This window comes from Agelaius phoeniceus, chromosome 1 (genome assembly GCF_051311805.1).
Source record: "Agelaius phoeniceus isolate bAgePho1 chromosome 1, bAgePho1.hap1, whole genome shotgun sequence".
Lineage (NCBI taxonomy): Eukaryota > Metazoa > Chordata > Aves > Passeriformes > Icteridae > Agelaius > Agelaius phoeniceus.
Window position 1 is genome coordinate 53,050,297 of NC_135265.1, and position 15,540 is coordinate 53,065,836.

Consider the following 15,540-nt stretch of genomic DNA (forward strand, 5'->3'; position numbering starts at 1 on the left):
AAAATTACCCAATGCATAAAACTAAAGATCAATAAGTCTGCACAGTGCCCAGTTATTGCATTAATGCTTTATGGTCCGTCTGACCTACAATTACTGGCAAAAAGGAATGGCATTGTTGGGGGTAAATATTTCAGGGGATAATGAGGTCTCCCGTGCCTGTATTTTGACACAATGCTGTGTGCAGCGTTTCGCCGGATTGCAGGCTTTCTGCCGGCTCGCTCTACACAGCGATGTTTCAGTACGCAGTACCAATTCCTGAAGGCTATGACTGTATCGACAGCACGTACCATTTATTTGTGAATAGAAAAGATTTATCCTCAATCACTGTACAGTTCCCTCTCATCTGGAGCTCTTCTCCTAGCTTAGAGTGGAGGTGTCATAAGACGACGGGCTAAATTTATGGTGACACAGTGCCCTGGCATTCAGTCCCCCCCCTCCCAGGACTGGATCCGAGACATAACCGCGCGATTCACACGGGATCCAGACGCCGCTCCTCCCCAGGTGGTATGCGATCCCACCCTCACGTCCAGCCTCCGCCACCGCCGATCGCTGAGGGCCTTCCCCACCCACCGCCGCCAGCCCCCTCCAGGGCTGTGAGGTTTTCTGGTGTCTTTCGGGGGGGCCTGGGGCTATTTTTCTAGTATGTTTTGGCTTGTTGGAGCGGGCTCCCCGTCGGCCGAACGGTGAGCGCGGCCAGGCCAACATTACAGCCCGGGGGCGGGCCGAGGGAAGGAGACCACCCCCCTTCTCCCCGGGGAGCTGCCTCCTCTCGCCCGCTGAGGGGCGGTCGCCGCCGGCTGCGCCGTCCCCGCCGGGCGGTGGCCAAGGAGCGCATCCCTCCCTCCCGCCGGGGCTGGCCGGGGACCGGCGCGCCGGGCGCGGGGACTGCTGGCGGATGAGCGCGGCCCGGCGGCGGCTGCGGATGAGCCGGGCGAAGGAGCTGGTGGCGTACTGCCTGCTCCTGGGGCTGTCCGTGCCCCTCCTGCTGCTGCTGCCGCTCCTCTGAGATGCGCCGGGCGGCGGCTCGCCCCCGCCGCGGGGGGACGGGCGGGAGGAGCCGGCGGCAGCCCCGCTCCGCCGCCCGGCGTGCGGCCGGCGGCAGCAACAGCCCGAGACACTGACGCCCCGGCGGGGGAGGATGAGGCGCTGGAACGAGCTTTGCAGCCGTGCCACCCAGCCTGCGCCGGCGGGCAGGCTGCCTCTTCCCGCGGGGGGGCCCGGCCGCGGCCCCGGCCGCGCTCTGCCCCTGTACAGGCTGTGATGGCCCCGCGCTCGCCGCTCCCCCGCCTCGGGTGACAGGCACGCCGAGCAGAGCCGCGGCCTCGCAGCTTTCCCTTTCGCCTTCCAAAGTTGGGCTTCGGTGGCTCGGGGTCGGGGCGGCGGCGCCTCCGCCCTGGAGCGGCCCCGATGGGCCCGCGGCCGCAGACCCTGTCACCGCAGCCGCCCTCCTGAGCCAGCCCCGCTGCACGGCCGCTGTAGCCGGGGGCAGCTGTAGCCGGGGGCGGCCGCGGCGCTCGCGTTGCTGCAAAGCCGCTCTGCGGGGCGGAGTGTGTCCCCGCCGGCTCGCCGTGCGGGGAGGCGGGCCGGGGGCCGGCTGAGATGGGAGAGAGCATGTCCAAGAGGCTGAAGCTGCAGCTGGGCGGTGAAGCGGAGATGGAGGAGCGGGCTTTCGCCAACCCCTACCCCGACTACCAGCCCCAGGGAGCCGTGGCAGCCCCCAGCGCGGCGGACGCTCACCGGGACAGGGCGCTGCAGCCGCCGGCGGAGGAGGACTCCCTCCCCTTCGGCGCCGATGGGAAGGTGAGTCCCGGGCGGCGGGCAGGCGCCGCGTCCCGGACCCGGAGCCCGGCCTCCCCCGTGGGTTGCTCGCTGCCGGCAGCCCCCGCGGCGCGGGCGGCCGTGGGTTCCGCCCCGGGACGGCTCCGGCGGGGCGCGGGCCCGGCGGCGGGGGCGGTGGGGCTGCCCGCGGCCTGCGCGCCGGCCGAGCTCGGGGCGGCCGCCGCGGCCTCGGGGGCGCCCGAGGGGAGGGAGCGGCGGGGTGAACTGAGGGAAGCAGCGGGAGCTCAGCCCGGCCGCACGGCTCAGCCCGGCAGCGGCGGCTCTGAATTCGGGCTGTTTGTTTTACTCCGGTACGGGAATGAACGCGGTGCCCCAGCTGAACGCTGTATAGCAGAACAGCTATAGCTGCTTATACCACGGTGGTTTGGTGTCTCAGAAGAAGTTGTCAGCAGAAGTTGCCCGAGTTTCACCAGAGAAAATGCATAAGGGAATGGAAAAGATGAACGCCCATCTAGAAAAGGAGAGTTTATTTTCGGGTGACAGCAACTCTCGCTCATCAGGTGAAGCTAGACTCTTCTCACGTGTTTATTTACTGACATGTGCGCTTTTATAGGTTCAGGTGTTCCATGATAGGCACCTGGCAAGTTGGTTCATGCTCACAGAAGGTCTGCCTGGTAGGACTGGTCACACGAGGTTTGCAGTCTTCCTGCTCTGGTTATCTCCTTGATGCCATGTGCTACTGTTTGGTATACTGTGAGTGTCTTAGGTTTTAAGTAGAGAAGCTGTTCTGGCCTGGCCTGTTAACATGCAGGCTGGATTAATCTGCAGAAGGAATGCCAGAATATAGACTTTCTGTCATTTAGCCCCTCTGCAGCCTCATCCTTCAATACTGTGCAGCTTTGTCCTCTTTTGCATGGAAAACACTGCGTGGTGACACTGCTGCAAGCACAGATGCATTGAGGGTAGGAAGTTAGCTTCCTAACTTTCTTGATTGTATGCTGGGATGAATAAAGGAAACCTCTTGATACCAGCTCTGTATTTTCCTGCTTGTGGCAATATGGAATTACCTTGACTTACTGATAGAGTGAGACAAGGATGGTGATGCCCAACAGTGGGAGGGACATTCGCTCTGACCACTTTAAGTACCTGCAGGACACCATCAGCTCACCATCAGTCCAAGGCAATGAAAGGTTTCACCAAGTTGTTTATGACTGTGGTTTATGAGGTTTATGAAGTTGTATGTGGCTAAGCAGAGTGCACAAAAGAGAATGGCTTGGGGTTTCAGTGTCTAACTACTGCAGATAATTGCAGCTGTCAAAAGCAAAGCATTTGAAGAGGTTTAAAAAGCAAGAGTAGGTTCAAAAGTGAAATCTGCTTTGTTTTGTATACAGCTCCCAGGCAGTATGCTGAGTGTCAGTAATGTTTTTTTTTTCTTGTGGAAGAGAACTGTTATTTCTTTGTTCTTTTGTATCTGGCTTAGTCTATAAAAATCATCCAAGTATGATGAGTTGAATTATAAAGGCAGAGAGGAGATGGCAGAACCACTATAGCTAGATATTGTTGTTAAATTGGTAAAAAACATACCGTGTCCCTTGTAGGCCAGTCATCTTGTGTACCTGCTTTAAACCCCACACTTCATGTCCATATTTAAAAGAGAAAACACTCCTTCATTTACTGCTAATCTAGATGGTCTAAAGCTTTCTCAAGTGAGTTAACCAGAAGAATGGTGAGATATTAAAAGAAGATGAACATCCTTGAAGATGAACACTACATCCTTAGAAGATGAACATCTGTACATTTTAGAGTATACTAGATCTCTTGCAGAATAGTTCAACTCTAATTTACTTCAGATTTGATTCTTGAATGAATCCAAATTGAGAGATGTTGTTCTGTGGCAGAGCTGAAATGAGTTAGTCAAGAATTTCTAGCCCTGTGTTCACATTAGCAATGCCTGTTAGGCTCTCCTATGCATGAGAATGGTGTTTTTACAGTGCATGTATGTGTTTTTTCCCCAGCATCAATGGTGGATGACATTCCTTTTTAGAAAGTGGCAGTCAGCTGCTATTTGTGCAGGAGTGTTCAGAAAATATGTTAGAGCACCTAAGTAGTCTTGTATTTGATAAAAGGTGGTGTGTGTGGGCTCTGTTCAGGAGGATGAAGTGCCTCTGGGAAAAAAAAAATTCTGTACTGCCTTAAAACCATGTAACTACAGCAATTCTGTGCATTTCATAGGAGAAGGCAGAAGCAAGTGTACATTTTATTTTGGTTTTACACCTGCAAAATCTCAGGAGTCATTTTATGTGTTTCTGGGCTAGAACAGCTAGAATAGCTGTGAGAATATTTATGTGTATTTGTATTCTTTGACGTATTTGCATGCTGTCACTCCTAGTACTAGTCACTTATTGTGACATTTCATGATGGGTACTTTTTTTGTTGTGATGATTTTCAGTTTATGTTTTAGTGTTTTATTTTTGCATTTAATGACTCCCATTTCATCAGAGGAATGTCTTTGCTTGCCTAAAGCCCCAGTGAAGACAAAGGGACTTTACACAGGGTAGGAAGTCTGTTCTGTAAACTTCTGTACACAAGCACACAGGTTTTCTAAAAATGAAGGCATCTTTCAGAAGGCCTCAGTGCGTGCATAATTCCTTCCTCTCCCATCTGCTGCTGAGTGGAGTGAGGAGTGCTGAGTGACTCACGTAATGACAGCCTGAGGTGTGCAGGGCTCTGCTGTTGTCATGGAAGGCAATGCATTATTAATCCATTCGATTTCTTAGTCTGTCATGATTGCCATCTAAAATTCACCTGCTTGATAAAAGGACAAGAAGGTATTCAAGGGATTGTCTGAAAGGTGAGACAATCGGGACAAAAATCTCCATATGGAAGTGTGTGTGGGTAAAATATTGTTCAGAAATCTCGAAGGTATGGGAGTAGGAGAACAGAATTTGAGGTTGCTGATTTGCTTTCTTATAAGTAGTCACAGTAAACAATGCAGCTGTCTATGTTGGCTCTGCTCATGTAGTTGAAATTCACTGTTTTCATTACTAGATCTCTTCATCATTAAAGTATCATGAACTTAAATTGCTTCTGTAACTTGTTTGAGAAAGCTAAGGTAATAATTCATCAGACAGCATTAATTCTAGATTAATAAGAAACATAATTTTAAATGTAAACCTTTGTTTAATAAGTGATGTTTAGTATTTCAATCAAATATACATCCTGTAGCCTTTTTCTTTTTTGTTTGGGCCCCACAGAGATACCTTAACCTAAAAATGTACCTATAGATATTATCTCAAAGTGGTCAGTCCAAAAGTTTTCAAAATGGAAATGTAGATGGCTGGGGGGGAGGCAGAGAAATTAATAGACTCATAACAAAGAACACTCCCTAGTTCTTAGTTCCCTAGTGGAGTAGAGAGTTACACAGCTCTAAAGGATTTCCTGGGAAGGAAAAGGGTGAGGAGAGCTTGCTCCTGAGGGGTGGTGATGGCTTGTTCAAGGATCTATTGCCTCCTGGCCTCAGAGCCACCACAGCCCTGTGGCTACATGTGCAGTATGGTCAGGTGTGATTGGGGATTCTCCTTCACACTGACTACAGGCAAGTGACATGGGAAAAAAGGCAGCCTGATATTATCTGCTCAGCCAGGGGAAGGTGGAAGCCTAGACAATGATCTGCATTTTGTGGTTGTGCAAAAAAAAAAGAAGCATCCTTGTCATCAAGAAATTAACATGATCCCAGCCCTTACATTAAGATTGTCTGAATTAGTTGTGGAATCACAAGACAGAAGCAAAATTAGATTCAAACTTCATGGATTGGTCACTAGAGTGCCCAAACTTTTAACTTCTTTTTTAGGCAAATTCTTCCTTTGTATGTTTTTTCCTGACTTGCCATAGTGTTCTAAGAATATTAGAAAAAAGTGGTATGTTCTGAGAAATGTATACAATACCTTATTAGGCTTTTCAGGGGACTTCTTACAGGGAACCTGTTCAAAGATAATTGGCAAGTACCTATTAATGGTGATATAGGATATTTACTTAGATTTATCATTTGGAAGATTTAGTAGTATTTAGTTTCCTAATGCTTTCTCAATCTCCTGTTACTTCTGATAATGCCCTTATGTGGCTTTTAGTCTTCCTTCTCCTGTAAAATATACTTTTAAATACATATATATATATATATATGTATATGGATTTTTGTCATAGCCTCACTTGTCTTCTCCCTTTGTTTTTTGTTGGTTTTTGTTTGTTTGTTTAGTTTGGGGATTTTTGGGTTTTTTGTTTGTTTTGTTTTTGTTTTGTTTTTAAAAACTTTTTGCAGTTGCCTTACTGTGCATTTTAGTTATCTCACTGGGAGCAGCAATTTCTCTGTGTTCTGGGACTGACTCAGCAACAACTTATACTAATGAGTATTATACAACTTATTGCACTGGAGGCAAAATTCAACCTCCAAAGCCACTAAATAATTCTTCCCACTTTTTTCCAGAGATGTGGGATGAGGTAGCTGCATTTCTTGAGCTTATTACTTTTTTGACCATTTCCTGGCTGTCCAGCTCAGGCATGTGCTATTTTCACAGGGGACTCTCAAACAAACAAGGTTTGCAGTATTCTCTGTGATTCTTCAGAAGGAAAGTTTGTTTTGGTTTTTGAGAGTCTTGGTCAAAACTGATCCTGGAAATCACTCTGTTGTACTTCATTGTCCCTCACTAACTCCTGGCAGTCGTACACAGCCTGGAAGGAAGAACTGCTGTTTCTTTCCCACAGCACAGGCAGCACTGAACACTGCTTAGGGCTTTTCTGATGCTTTTGTAGTGAAAGCCTGTCCTGCTGTTCAGGAGGTGACCATAGAGTTAAGCCTGTTTGGTTTTAGTCAACCAGTTCTGAATGAAAATACTTCATAAAATCAAACCCCCAAGTTCTGATTAAATTGTCTCACATCCATCCACTCTTCATCAGTTTCTAGTTTTATCTTGCAAACCTGCATGTTAATGAGTTGTTACTCCAGCTAGTTGTGTGGGCAAGTGCAATAACACGTACTTGCTTCCTGGTGAAAATAAATTTTATTTGGGTCTAACTGCACTTATCTGCTGTCAAGCTCAATATATGGAATATATCTGCTCTCTGCATTGAGGTAACTTAGAATTGGTAGAGGTTTTAGCTTTTTTTGAAACTTGAGGACCACCTAAAAATGTCACAGCTGGGCTAGACACTTCTGTGTAGTGAGTGACTTTAAATCATACTCAGACTTTTATTTTCTCAGCTTTCAAGAAGTTGCATGTTGGTGTTGGGCTACCTGGAGGACCACTGATTTTCAGTATTGCTCTTTTGCTTTATCAGTCTTCATTTCCCAAAACATAGAATATCTGTTAATCGTGTTTATTTTGGTTACCAATAATCTGGAGCTCTTTGATGATTCTTTGTGATGATTTAGATCTTTAAGCTTTGGATTTTTGCTGTCTTATAACCAATGAGACATATAACTTCTTTCACACACAAATGCATTAGAGATACAGTCTTCTTATTTCTCACATGCCTTAAGTAGTTCTTTCTATAACTTGAATGTTTGCCTTTTAGTGATGTTTTTCACGCCCTTATATCCTCTGAGGGCGATGATTGTGTTTAAAGCCTGTTCCTAAGCTGGCATTTGTAGCAGTGTAGGAATTTGCCTACAGCTATTGATTTCTCTATCTCTTCCTCCTCTCCCCCTTCTTTTTTTACTTTTTTTTTTGTTTTTTTTTTTTTCCCCATTGTCACATGTATGGCACTAAGTGACAGATCACTGAAAAACTCTGCAATGTGCTCTACAGACAGTAATGTTTCAAAGCATTTATTAAGCATGTGGTTTTGCAGAACTGGCATTTGTTTCTGGAGGACCTGTCTGAGAAGTATCACAGAACTGTGTTTGAGTGTTTCAGAGGCTGGGTGATGAGCTTCAACAGTATCTGGTATTTTCAGAGAAGAAGGCGCTGCACTTGGAGCTGTAAGAGCCTTTTGACTTAGGTAAAAATAAAGTAGAACTTGTTCTTCTGTGCAAAAAGACTGGTCACCTCCTAGCAGACCTTGCTAGATTCTGCATATGGGATTCTACTGCCATCCCTTCTTGTCTGCTTTTGCAGGAACTTGTGGAGGTGAGTATGAGAGCTCATCCTGCTTCAGTAGACCCATGCTCCAATGCATGGGTGTGAAACCTGGCTCCCTTACAGTCAGTGGCAAAGTTCCCAAAGATTTCTGTACAGCCAGGATTCCTCATTTCGGCAGAACTGGGAGTTTTCCCCTACTACATTCTTCCTCACCAGTGTCTGTCATGTCCTTTCTGCCATCTTCTATGCAAGTTTGGTTTCTGAATGAGTTCTTGGTGCAGTACCAACTGAGCTCTGTTTTCTTCTCTTTGAAATATACTTTGGCAAAGACAACACAGCACCATGTTATGTGTTCTGTTCTACACATTACCAACAAGAAAGTGAGGTGAAATAAAAGTGTATTCTGCTTGTTTGGGAGGTAGCACTGTATGTATAGATCATCTCCTTTCTACTTCTGCAGAATCAGTTGCTTACTGTTGCAGTCTGGTTTTACATGTAGCATCGATCCCCAAAAACATGATGAATTAAAATAGGGTTTAAGAGCAAGATGGTTGTTTTGGGAGCTGGTGGTAGCAAGAAAGATAGGTACATTGGCAACTTGTGAGGAAGCTGTGACTCAGGTCTCCATTGCCCTGCTGTGGCTCTGCACAAGTTCTTAGCATAGATGTCATGAGCAAGCAAATGCCACGAGGTGTTTTTGAACAACGCATGGGTATCTAAATGTCTTTGACAGTTGCAAATGAGATCACTCATCCCATGTCTGTCAAACCAGAGTGTTACTTTTAATGACAGAAGGAGTGCCATGAGGCCTCAGGGTTACATTGTCAGACTTATATCAGCAATGTGACATTTGGTCTAAATGTGCATGCAAGAGTTTAAAGTTACAGACTTCTCTTACCTACCAGAAATCATGATAGACAATACATACATAGCAGCTGCCTATTGCCTCATCTGCCCCTGGTTCTGGTTTGTTTTAATGCCATGGCCATAAAGCTGGATATGGCTGCAATGGTCAGTAAGAGCTGGGATGTTATTGTAATGTTGCCTGCAAGTGAAATGTTTGGGGTTTTTAGGAGATTTTTATTTGCATCATTATAGAAATTTTATAAATAAATATATATATTGTATTTAAAATATTTTATCATAACAGAATCACAGAATATTCTGTGTTGGAATGGACTTATAACAACCATTGAGTCCGACTCTTAAGTGAATGGCCCATATGGGGATCTAACCCGTGACCTGGGTGTTATTAGCACTGTGCTCTAATGTAGGTGTGTACTTCTTGTGCTGAATTTACCAAACTAGATGAGTTAAATTCTCTTTAGAAACCCTCCAAATGAAAGAAAGCAGGTAGGGGAGACAGTTGTTGCTAACAAGGACAGCATAATTTAGACATCTTGTGATTAGTGCCAAAGGTGAGTGATATTACAGAAGTACTTACATTCTTTATATTTTTGTTGGCTTTGGAAGACTTTGTATTGGGATGTAGCTTTGCCTGCTCTCTCACTGCAATGGAAAAAGTGATATGGTTCAAATAAATAACAAAACTAATAATTTCCAAACCAACATATTTTGTTTTTTCTGCATCACTTTTGTGCTGATAATGAGCCTTTCTAGTTACCATAACCAGTATGGCACAAGGCTCTATTTGGTATAATGAGGAATGAACCCTTGTTTTTGTGCTTTGACAATATAAAACTTGAGCACTGTTTGGGATGATAATGGTTGTTCTCTGTGCAGCAGCAGAGGAGTAATGCAGCAGTTGAATTCCTGGAGAAAGCCTTTTCTAATTAAAGATACCCTTCAGCTCCTGCTATCACCCAGTCTGTTGTGAACCCAAAGTAAATGTGCCACTGGATATCAGAAATCAGGCTTCCTGATTTTTGTTTGTCCCTACAGGAATAACAAGTCACCTGCAGCAAAGGCTGAATGCCAGCTGGAAACATCCTCTTGAGATGAATGTACCTCTGATGAAAATCAATCTGTGCTCCACACAAGTGTGCGTGTTATGCTCAGTAGTAATGCTGCCCCAAGTTTCCTTGAAGGAAGCTTTTAAATCTTCGAAAGTCACCTTTCAACATTCATTTCTTCATGTAATTAATTTATTCTAGTGCATGTAAGCATCTGTTACAAGCTTGTAACGGAGTCTTATAAAATGATCAGTGACAGTGCTTGCTTGGGAAAGCTTCAGAGCAACCAGAAAAAAAGAGAGAAGTAGATAGCTGGGGAAAACTTGGTTGCCACTTTTAACCTATTCACACTGACATAAGTTTGGGAGTAGCTTTGTTTGGACTTACAGATAATTATAAAAATATTAATAAAAATATCCTTTAATCTGTGCTTTTTCAAGCACTGAACCAAGACTAGTAAGTTACAATTCAGATTCTAGAGAGAGAGATTACCAACCTGAGCTAAATTATTTGTATGGGACTGATTTCAATGCAGAACCCAGGCATCCTGATGTCCTAGTATTCCCCTCCTACCTCTAAGTAATTTAATCTGGTGTTTGATATAAAATATCCTGATTTGGTAACAGCAGGTGTATTGTCAGAACAAAAAGATAAGCAGCATGCTTGTGATGTGCAGTAGGTAAATAAATGGGGAGTCTGAAACCTTAGTTCACTCGTGTCAGATAAGCTGAGCTCTGTGCCTGGATGCATCCACGTGAATATCCTCATGCTGTTTCACCATATGCCTTAGCATCAGCATAGCTGTCTTTTGAAGGAGAGAAGTCCTGCCTTGAGGAAGGTTTTCCTTTGTGTTGAGACCTCACTGAACCAGTCAAAAAGGGAGGGTGGTGGGGTAGTGGTGATGTGGATGCATAGTACAGTTCCCTAACAGAAAGGTGCTTAACACCACTGAAGACTAACAGGCTTGAGATACCTACTGTGTTTGGCTGCTAGAGATATTGGAGAAGGTTAAGGTGTCTCTAGCTTGTTTCTAGAATGATACGTGTTCAGTGTGAGATATTTCCTTCTCCCTTCCTTTCCTACCATGGATATCCTTAAATGGATTTGAACTATTCACCCTGAAGATTTCTGATGTGCCAGAAGCCTTGTGCAATTCTTAAATATTTCTGATTTCTGAATCTGTTGGATGGATGTTTGAAGTCACTGATTTTTATTTGAAGTTTCTCTCTAAACAAGATTACAAAATGCGGTATGCCTTATGTAATCGGTTGCATGGTGGCATCCAGGACCTGTCATTTACCCAAACCCCACACTTTTGGGATGTGCCGTAGTCAAGCAAGAGCTTACCATACTACTGTGATAATTTCCATGTTCCATAGGCTTTAAGGAGTAATCAGTAACATATCTTCCCTAAAAGTGTGCATAATGAGAGAGAAATGTTGGAAAGGGTAAAGTACTCTCTGATACATATATCATGTATTTCATCTATGTAAACATTTTTTGGGCAAAAGTAAAAGGAAGCAGTGTGTAAAATCAGACTTGTTTCTTTGCCTTTGTGCTTGAGCTGAAGATGCTGAGCTGCTTCTGCTCATCTTCTTTCGCTTGATTGTCTTGAGTATTCTGTACAAAAAGACTGGTCACCTGGTACATTTCTTTTCCTTGGGGTATTTCCTGCTCTGTAGTGCTGCAAAGGGTGTGTCCTTGTGATGAGAGCAAGCACATGGGGCTTGTGCTGTTTGTCCATAACATGGTCATTGTACCAGGACCCTTATTAGAATTACATGCTGTCACAGTGTCCATAGCTCCTCTTTGTGTGACTTTAAAGAATGCATAGGTAACCTTTGCCTTATGTAGATACCTGTAATTTACCCTAAAATGTAGTCAGAATGCAGTTACATGAGACACACTTAAGATGAACCACCTTGATGATGCTGGTTGCTGTATGTGTTATTTATTTCCTAGTTATTTTTTGTTTGATTGGTTTTGGTTTGGTTTGGTTTTCTTCCCAAACAAGAAAGTGGAGCAGGCACTTTGCATTCTTTAATTACTTTCTTTTCTGGCTTGTTCCCTGCCTCCTGCTTTCAGGTCAATGCTCGGTTCTCAAAACGGATCCAGGCAAAAATCAAGGACCTTCTGCAACAAATGGAGGAAGGGCTGAAGACGGCAGATCCACATGACTGCTCTGCCTATACTGGCTGGACTGGTGAGAAAGCTGGAATTTCAATGAAATGTATTTGTTAAATGATGTAATTGGATTTATGCATAGGACATTCTGATATTCTCATAGGAGTGGTAGAAATCCTCTGTTACGGGCATTTTTGTGCGTTGGGTTTTCTTTTGACTCTGGAACCTTGGTCACTACTGTCTGTAACTTGCATTGACTTCAGCAAACAAAGATACAGAATGATAATTGACTTTTGTAATATGGAGATCATTGTTTTGCAAAAGGAGTGGATTTTCTAAGGCTGCTTTTTTACGTTACCTCTTGTTTCTTTAAAAATTGCTTTTAAAAAAGAGTTACTTTTCACCTTTTTATGTTCAACAGGCTACTAGTTAGCAGTTTTCTAATGGTAACAGCATTTTCTAATCACTGGGAGTACATGGGGGGAATATGTTCTGTGGCCAGAAGCTTGTAGGCTTCAAATCTGGAATTTAGGTATTGGCTATTCTTGTTCTTGTTCTGGCTGTACAAAAATGATAAAATGATTGTGTGAGGAGGGGGAGTGTAGAGGTATGGAAGCAAGACTGAGGATCATGAGGAAAATTAGGCATATGCAGGTGATGGCTATTGCTAGGGACCATTTTTCATTTAGCATTGCATCACTGATGCTGTCCAGATGTCAATGAGCCCTTCTAATTGGTGTGATTCAACCTCACCTGGCAACTAAATATTGCACAGCTGAGCACACACACCCTGCTTCTCCTACATCCCCTTTGCCATAGTTGCATAGGGAGGGGATTTGAAAAAAAAAAGATAAAACCCATGGGCTGAGATAAGAACAGTTTAATAACTGAAATAAAGTAAAATAATAATAGTAATGGAACCAACAACAATAATTACAATTGTAATGAAAAGGGGAGAGGGATAAAATGCAACAGAAATGAGTGATGCAGAATGCCTTTGCTCACCACCTGCTCACCAAAGTCCAGCCCATGCCTGAGCAGAGATTGGTGGCTTCCAGCCAGCTCCTCCCAGTTTATGTACCCAGCGTGGTGTCCTGTGGTAGGGGGATATCCCTTTGGCCAGTTTGTGTCAGTTGTCCTGGCCATGCTCCCTCCCAGCATCTTGTGCACCTGCTCCCTGGCAGAGCATGAGAAAATGAAAAGTCCGGGACTTAGGGTAAGCATTGCTCAGCAACAGCTAAACCATCAGTGTGCTATCAGTGTTATTCTCACACTAAATCCAAACCACAGCTCTGTAGCAACAGAGAAGAAAATTAACTATACCCCAGCCAAAACCAGGAGACTGATCCTTTAGGCAGAGCCTGCAGTTTTCATGTCTGATGTGGCCACCGTTCTTCAAGTTGCCAGGATGTGTCCATCTAGGCCTGTTAAGTGTGACTTTGCTGGATAGACTGGCATATTCTGTTCCTGCTCTTCTAGCTCAAGCTTCAGGCATACTTAAACTTCTAGCACAACATGTTTGAAATGTGGCCTGAGGAGACCTATTCTTTTATCTCTGTCATGAGGGGGGAGTAGCTTGGAAAAGCTCTCCAGCCTTCATCCATCCTTAGGCTTAAATCTGGCAATTAAAGGGTAAAATTCTTTGCTTTTTTCTTGATGTTTTGGTACAGATGGTGCTGTGGGTGGATGGGTGGGGAACTTTTAGACAACTCAGGCTTAAAAGATAGACGTGTTTCAGGGTCTGAAAGTGACTGGCTGCTGAGTGCGTGCAGATCTCCAGTGGTGGGCTTTCTCGTGCTGACAGTATGGAATGGCTCCCAGGGAGCTGCGTTCTGGCACAGTGACTGACAACTGAAATTATGGCTGATAAACCAGAGCATACTGAAAATGAGTCATAAGGTAAAAGTAACAGCCATCATTAGCTGAAACAGGAATATAGATGAACAAGTGACGTTGTCTAATGAGTGTGGGATTTTTCCATCCTGTAGAAGGATTGCCATTTACATCTATTCCAAGCTGTTAAATTCTTTCAAGGCTCCTGTGGATATGGTTCTGAATAAAAGTATTTAAATGATCTGGTTTTTAAAATACTTAATGCAGATACTTTTTCCCCAAACTTGCTCTTTGCTGCATTTTGCTAGCGTGCAAATCAGAAGGTAAAAGTAGTGCTGTAAACAACTGCCCTGCCTTTTATGTACCAAGTCTAGACAAATCTTATTGGCAGTGCAGTCATGAGCATTGGCCTGCATTTTGTGAAATATCTTTAAAATCTTGGAACACCTGCTGTTGGCATGTAACAATCATGGGACACATGTAGGAGTCCATCTTACTTATACAAGTACTTTTTTATGTGCCAGACCTCTTGGACCATTTTAAGGGTGTTGCACCGAGAAACACTAGGAAGGATGAGATGAACTGGAATTTGTGGCTACATTTCTAATCATCCTTTGGTCAAGCCAAGATATTTACACATCTGTTGCAGCATAAAAAAGGGTTCCACAAATCCCTGTAAATAGCCCACAAGTTCCCATGATGTTGAACTGGGTTACCTAAACTCTGCAGCTTTCTTCTTAGATTCAGCTAGAAAGGCTGGCTCAGAGCCTGCCCAGGGAACATGTGAGGATGTACCAGCACTCTTGTGGTGCTGTTGTTCTGGTACTACTGAGATAGCCTCTCTGGGAGCTCAGTGGGCCTTGTGTGTACTTGGCTTTGGATGAGGCTCAGGAGAGTGCTCTCCCCTTTCAGAAATGGGTTTGAGTTACAGTGTGGTCTGGAGATAAGTGATTGGCCAATAGGCATCCACTTAGATGGATTTGTTTCACTTCCTTCAGCCTACATTGTTGTTACTTTTAAGGTTTTGGTTTGTTTTAATGGAAAACTATGTAATGAGTTCAACGGAGTGAAGTTTGATAGTACCTCCTGGCATTCTTAGAGCCCTGATTTGACTTCTGGCTTTTATAAACCTGCTTGACTTGTGCAAGCTTCTAATCTTGTGAAGTACTTTTAGGGGGTATGAAGAACTTGGGAACTTGAATCAAAAAACTCATCAAAAGATCCTTTTACAAATCAAATGAGAAGTCACTTCTTGCATATAATAGATGAGAATTGTACAATCAGTATACTGAATCACACATGTGCTTGTTAACTCAAATTTTTGAATCTTCAGTGATCTCTTTGTGTAGTGGGTTGATGCCAGCTGAATGCAGGGCACCCACAAAGCCTCTCTCTCACTCCCCTCCACAGCTGGACAGGGAAGAGAAAAATATAACAAACCTTCATGGGTTGAGATAAGGACCAGGAGAAATCACTCACTGAATACCATCATGGGCAAAACAGGCTAGAATTAAAGATATTAATTGAATTTATTTCTAACAAAATCAGAGCAGGACAGTGAGAAGTAAAATAAGACCTTCAAAACACCTCCTTTCCACCTCTCCCTTCTTCCCAGCTCTACATCCTCCCCCAGCAGCACAGAGAGACAGGGAATAGTGGTTATAGTCAGTTCATCACCAATGGTTTCACCCACTGCTCAGGGGGAAGAGTCATTCCCCTGCTCCACCATGGGGGTCCCTCCTACAGGAGACAGTTCTCCATGAACTCCTCCAGTGTGAGTCCATCTCACGAGCAACAGCTCTCTACAAACCTGCAGC

The 15,540-nt window shown here is 44.5% G+C and overlaps 1 protein-coding gene across 1 annotated transcript in view; it reads left to right on the forward strand.

Moving 5' to 3' along the window:
* Positions 1-1,077: 1,077 nt before the first annotated feature.
* Positions 1,078-15,540, forward strand: part of LANCL2 (LanC like glutathione S-transferase 2) — a 33,040-nt gene continuing 18,577 nt past the window's right edge. Inside the window, exons 1-2 of the mRNA XM_054642798.2 lie at positions 1,078-1,800; positions 11,852-11,969. Coding sequence (XP_054498773.1) covers positions 1,600-1,800; positions 11,852-11,969 — 319 coding nt within the window. The 5' untranslated portion in view covers positions 1,078-1,599. The remainder of the gene's footprint in view (positions 1,801-11,851; positions 11,970-15,540) is intronic.